Raw genomic sequence first — 6,793 nt, 5'->3', positions numbered from 1 at the left:
GGCGTGATTGTAATTCTAAGGAGTTCTATTGAAATAATTACTCTGAAGTATTCAGACCAACAGTAATTCAAACGATCCTTATACAATTTGAGATGCAAAGAGTTTGCACTGACAAATGGAATCCAGACATTTGGCATTGAACTACGAAGGCTGCAATTCATAGGCAAGCTAGACAGGTTCATACATTATTGGATGCAATATGCTTGGATAGCTTTGACTTTTCATACCATTCACCTTTCTAATGTACAGCTTTAAGGTTGGGGGAGACATGTTTTTCTTCTTAGCTCTGAGTATATTAGTTACAGATGGACTAAATATTCCCTATTTTACAGGCTGCATTTGAACAAGGCTCAGTAGTTTCCTTTCAAGATTTCAGTTCTCAGTAGTTTTAAGCATTTTCAGAAGTTTTATAAGCCCAGAGCTATTTAGAAAATGATATCAAAAATCAGGTAATCTTGTATTCTGTATAAATGGACAAAATTAAAGATATGCAAATATGTAACTTTGAAAACAAAAGTGACTCTTCATTTAGTGACCTGATTGTCTTGTTTTATCTCAGCCGTGACAGAATATTCCACATTGATTTGATAGCATAATGGAAAGACCTTTTTTTGTTGGGAAAACGGGAAGCATGTATGTTTGATTCAGTATTGGGAAATGGGTGGATGATGATGACTGTGATTGAGATGGATGGATGGTTTGCAATCTCTCTCTCACTTACTCACACAAACACACACACAGATTCTCAATTTTTTTCAGTGAATCGATCATATGTATCAGTAGTCTGGACTGACTTTGTGTATCACGGTATTGTATCTGAGCTATAGGAGAGAATTCATGTCAGTTTGGTAGCATAATAAGGACCAGGAATAACTATGCTAATACAAAAAAGCAATGTGCATTTTGGTGTGTTAGAGATGGGGATGGAGGACTTTGTGATTGAATTGCAGCCACTCACCTTATGTCACACATATACTCCAAACTGCTGTAATTATTTTTTAAAGTTAAAACTTTAAACTGTCCATGTGTTCTACTGTTTTGCAGCATCTTAGCCATGGTAGGCAATTCCATATTGATTTGATAAATGATCAGGTACGAGACTGAGGTTTTGGGAGGGGAAATAAAGTGAAGGTTGGGGAAGTGGATGGAGAATATTGCTATGAATGAGTTGCAGTGTCACAAACATTCAGACCTGCTCTGCTCTAAATTTTTAAGAAGTGTTAGTCTCATTCCTTAGCAATCTGGATAATCCACACGTTCTATTGTGGTGCTGTATCTAAGCGAAGGAAAATAGTAATAGTTAGGAACAACAGAGAGGTCTTACATATAAAAAGGGGAATGTGTTTCTTGGATGTGAATGTTGGGAAAAGGGGTTGGAAGGTGGTTGCTATGATTGGGTTATGCTTGCAACTACACAAACTCGGTCACACACATGTTCAGCCACATACAATTATTTACCCACACTCATTTTGTCATCCATACACTCTCAGTTAATGATCCGTACGGTTTCACCCACACTTTCATCCACACACACACTATCCCATACAAACTGTCACTTGCTCACTCACCCACACTCTCACCTAGCTGCTCCAGCAGGCCCAGACAGAGACATGATGAATCACAGACACTGTTAAGATATAAACACAGATTGACAGAGATACGGTCAACACATGCACAAATACACACAGTTACAGACAAAACACAAACAGATGAGTCAGTCACACACAATCAGACACAGCCGCATAGTCAGTCACAAGCATACACGGACACAGTCAGACATAGAGTCAATCACAGACAGACATATTCAAAATCAGATACACACAGAGCCAGATAGACAAGGAGATTCACAGAGTCAGGCATTGGCACTGTCAGTAACAAAGTCAAACATAGATAAAGCAGACAGGCATGGATAGTCACAGACATAGTCATGCACACAGGCACAGACAGACCCAGATGCAGTCACAGATATACGCAGATACAGTCACAGAGTCACTCACAACAGACACAAAGTCAAGCACAGACAAGAGTTAGACAGACGTGGACAGTTATGGACACAGTCCATCACCAATCTGAATGTCTCAGTCAGAGTCAGACACAGGCTCAGTCACTCATACACAGATTCAATCACAGACTGACATACGGCCAATGAGACAGTCCCAAAGAGATTGTTACAATCCACACGATGAGACAGTCAGATATAGACAGTCAAAACAGAACACACAGTTGGATGCAATGAGACACAGAGGCTGGCATGAAGTCAGTCGCAGCCACAATGATATATGGTCAGACACAGTCAGACTCAATGAGTCATGGTCTGAAACAGTCAGACATAATGGGACAGCCATATATTCAGGCACAGTCAGATACAGACATAGTTACAGCCAGTCACAATCTAAAACAGTCAGATATAGGCATGAGACAGCCAGTCACAGTGAGACACAGTCAGACACAAACACAGTCACAATGAAACACAGATACAGCCATTCACAATGAGACATGATCAGATACAGTTAGTCATTTACAATGAGACATAGCCGCAATGAGTCAGAGACACTGAGCCAATGAGACAGATATGTACACAGTCAGTCAGAATAGGGCAGAATATAGTCAATATGAAACAGGAAAGTTGGCACACAGTCATAGTGAGACATGGTCGGGTACTGTCAGACAAAAACACACAGTCAGTCACAATGTGATACAGATAAAGGTACATCCAGTCACAATGGGATGGCCATGACAGAATCAAGCACAATGAAAGCAGTCAGGCATGATGAGACAGAGACAGATACCGTCAGTTGTAACAAGACACAGTCACAGTCATTCACAATCAGATAAAGGCAGACACAGATATAGTAATTCACAATGCAGCGAGGTCAGGCACAGTCACAACGAGGCACAGTCAGATACATATAGTCAATGAAACACAATCAGGTATCGACACAGTCGTTTACAATGAGCCAAAGTCAAATATAGGTACAGTCATATATATTATCAATGAGGCATATTCAAATGCTGACACAGTCATTCACAATGAGACAAAATTAGATTCAATCAGATTGATAGTCAATGAGACATGGTTAGGCAGTGTCAGTCACAAGACAGTGAGACAGAGAGGTAGTAAGATACAGGCACACTCAGTCACAGTGAGACCGTGAGGTACAGGCGCACTCAATCACAGCGAGCCGATCAGATAACTCAGTCACCGTGAGACAGTGACACGCTCAGTCATAGCAAGACAGAGAGAATCAGTGACACACCCAGTCACAGCGAGACAGTGAGACAGAGACACATCGAGTCACAGTGAGACAGAGGCACTCTCAGTCACAGCGAGACAGTCACAGCGAGACACAAACACACACAATCAGCGAGAGAGTCAGAGACACACTCAGTCACAATGAGACACAGTCACAATGAGACATTCAGTCACAGTGAGATACAGACGCAGTCAGTCACAGGGAGACAGTCAGATACAGACACAGTCACAATGAGACAGTGTGGCTCTGGGCGGCGATGACGTCACGCGGCGGGCGGGCGCTGCGTCACTCGAGCTGAGCCTGAGCCATGGCTTCACCGGATCCTGAGGTAAAAGAAAAGCAGCAACTTTTCTCTCTCACACTTCACCCTCCCCAGCCGACTGCCCCTTCTATGATAACCACCACCTGACAAAACACACACAGACACCGCCCGCCGGGAGGGGGACGGAACATATCTTTCTCACCTCGGCCACCTTTACCCTCCTCCACCCCCAAAACTCGTCAGAGCGCCGCCTGCCGCTTTTCAAACACCAGGCGACAGCTTGTGTCTTTTGTCCCCCCTTTAAAAATTAAAAGTTGGAGCTTTGTGCTCTGCGTTGTAAGAGAGAGAAAGACAAGAAGCTGCGGGAGGAGAGGGTGGGGGAGGGGAATTGATGGAGGGTGGGAGGGAGGTTGGCCTGCTGACCGGGGGACGCTGGAGCGTGCCGCCCCGCACCATGTATAACGGATACGCTGCCCGTGTCTGCCCAGCGGAGGCAAAGCCTTTAGGCTGGTTCCTGGGCTCCGGGCTTACAGACGGAACGCAAGCCTGGTTTCAACGTCGAGTCCTTTCTGAAGATTTTTGTTCGGCCAAACGGCTGGGAAACGCGCGTGTATGTGTGTGTATGTGTGGGAGAGAGTTTTTTTATTGTTAGTCATTTTTTCTCTCTCTCCACCATCCGCTACCACCCCCCCCCCCTTCCTCCATGAATCCGGGCACTGGTAGATGAGACCAGCGTGGTTTTCCTTTTAATGTGCGAGTCTGTACTCGACAGTTGCCACTCAGCACGTTCAAAATAAAAGTGCTTTTGGAGGGAGGGGAGATAAGAGTATGGAGGATGGATGGACACCTTTCCCAATGGTCAACCGAAGCCTCTTGGAAGTTGAGCTCATACACGTTGGAGAGGTGGTCTTTTGCAATAGTATATACATCTCTGCACTTGCATGTTTGCAGATTCTTTTGTTTGTACAGTGACCATTGATAAGGAAGTTTTTAAAAAAAGCTGCTTCCACTTTTTGTAGATAAAGAAATGACATTTGGGCCGTGCGCTGTATAATGGGGATGTGCTTTTGGGCTTGAATATTTAGTTCTTTTATAATTAGTGGTACAGTAAATTGGCTCAAGATTTATTTTGAGCTGCATTACCGAGTTCTTAATTCTGCTTGAGCTGCAGTGCAAGCTCATTGTTATACAGGTGAATGTCAAAGTACATTTCTGCCAGCACTTAATCTTGGTTTGGTTGTTATGACATTCTTAAAAACTGAATTACCTTGTTGAGTTCTAATGCATTTAGATTAGTACGCACTTTTATAGTGGGTGGATTTGCACAGTCTAATGGTGGATATCTGAATTCTTGTCTTGATTACCTTTTCTTCGTTTACTGATTTGCATGCCAAAATGTATGTTTTGGAATCACATTTTTCCTTGTCATTAGTTAGCCTAAAGTAAGAAGTTTTTACTGTATGTTACTTCATTCTGATATTAAAACAGGATTTTCACTTTAGACAGTGACCAATTAAGGTCAAGACAGGCCTAAGTAAAATAGAGAAGATACTTCTTGCTTAAAGGCCACTTTCTTTCTCAATCTGTTTGAAAGGTAATTCATCTTTTTTCACATCTTTGGCTCTTTTTTGAATTACTAGATATGTCTAATTCTTTACAATGTAAGATGCATAGTCAGAATGTATCAGATCACTACTGTAAAAAGTTGTTTTAACTTATTGGGAAAAAATGTTTAATTTTTGATGTTTGAATTAGATGAATGTCGAAGTGAAGCTGTGGTTGCATCTCCAATTTTTATAGGTGTTTGACCATTGACTCTGATGGAAATGGTAATATCCCAAACCAGGGAATGTGTGTTACTGTTACTGTTGCTGTAGTTGTCGTCATTGGTAGTAATAATGAAAGCCAAGCCACCTAACATGCTCCAATATGCAATTTAACTTAAAAATGCAATTTAGTGATCATTGGCACAGTTTGGCCATTAGGACAGATTTGGTATCTTGTGTTACTTTGTCCAGAAACTTCTCTTTATGTATTTAGGACATCTGTAGTTTAATATGGAGTAGTGATGCAGTATCAGTTTTGTAGTGTGATTATTGTCAGTATTATGGCAAAATAAATTTTAATTGTTCAAGGGAGTTTAGAGTTGACTTTTCCATCAAACCACCAGATATGGCAGGACCGTACAAATGCATTTGGTGATACTTGCAATTCTTATTGTGAATATTTGAGATCAATATTTACAGTTGATTTTGTTGGTAGTTTCACATGCTTTTTACATGGATAAAATTTAACCATAAATTTAATTTGAGGAAAGATTAATGTTATCTGTCCTTCTGGCACAGAAATATAACTGTTTTGAATGTATTGGGTGGCACAGTGGCTCAGTGGTTAGCGCTGCTGCCTCACAGCGCCGGGGACCTGGGTTAGATTCCATCCGACTGAGTGACTGTCTATGTGGAATTTTGAATATTCTCCCCATATCTATGTGGGCTTCCTTCCACAGTCCAAAAATGTGCAGCTCAGGTGGATTGGCTGTGGAAAGTGCAGTGTTCAAGGAATAGGGTGAGATGCTCTTTGGAGCGTTGGTGTTGCTCAATGGACTGAATGGCCTAATTCCGCACAATTGGGATTCTATGATTCTATCCCAATCTGTTTACATATACCAAGTTGAGAATAGTGTGACCATTATTTGTTTTAATTATCGGTAATTATTATTTTCATTTGAGCCTATGAAATTGAGATTCAGAAAAATGGGTTAAGGGAGTTTAAAATAAGACATCCTTTTGTGCTTTTGTAAATGTGGTTTTGAAGTATTTTAAATGACTTCAACCATACTCCATTGACATTTAGGAATGGTGTGACTACTAGCACCCCCCAACCAATCCCAACCACCCTACGTAAATGTCACATTGAAGTGAACAGTTGGTAGCCTAGCCTAGTTCTGACTTGCCTTGGTGTTTGTGTTGAGGTTAATCTTTCTCTGTAGTAAAGTTGTAAAGAAATAAGTCTGTGCATCCATCACACTATTCGCATTGCATCTATTTGTATATAGTTGTTGATTATATCTAACCTGCCCTTTTACTACTTGCAATAGCTATACTGTACTCAAAAACAGATGTGGCATTCTTCATAACATAATAAATTAGACTAAGACATGATGCTGGATGATTTTGTCACTGATTTAACATTGCATATGTTAAGCAGGGCTAAAAGATTTGCATACACTGTTGTGTTTCAAATTCTGTTTTGTGTAAGTGGTGTTGTAGAAATTTAC

The 6,793-nt window shown here is 41.2% G+C and overlaps 1 protein-coding gene across 9 annotated transcripts in view; it reads left to right on the top strand.

Moving 5' to 3' along the window:
* Positions 1-3,457: 3,457 nt before the first annotated feature.
* The window catches only part of LOC125465346 (histone-lysine N-methyltransferase EHMT1), a 163,557-nt gene continuing 160,221 nt past the window's right edge, over positions 3,458-6,793 (top strand). For 3 of the 9 annotated variants that reach the window (XM_048558714.2, XM_059638393.1, XM_048558705.2), the window contains exon 1: positions 4,162-4,419. In XM_048558714.2, the coding sequence (XP_048414671.1) occupies positions 4,345-4,419 (75 nt within the window). In that variant the 5' untranslated portion in view covers positions 4,162-4,344. Of the gene's footprint in view, positions 3,583-4,040; positions 4,137-4,161; positions 4,420-5,026; positions 5,111-6,793 lie in introns of those variants that run through there. The other 6 variants (XM_048558711.2, XM_048558704.2, XM_048558706.2 and 3 more) reach the window with 5 other exon arrangements.

This window comes from Stegostoma tigrinum, chromosome 29 (genome assembly GCF_030684315.1).
Source record: "Stegostoma tigrinum isolate sSteTig4 chromosome 29, sSteTig4.hap1, whole genome shotgun sequence".
Taxonomy (NCBI): Eukaryota; Metazoa; Chordata; class Chondrichthyes; order Orectolobiformes; family Stegostomatidae; genus Stegostoma; species Stegostoma tigrinum.
This window is presented reverse-complemented; position numbering and strand designations above follow the sequence as displayed.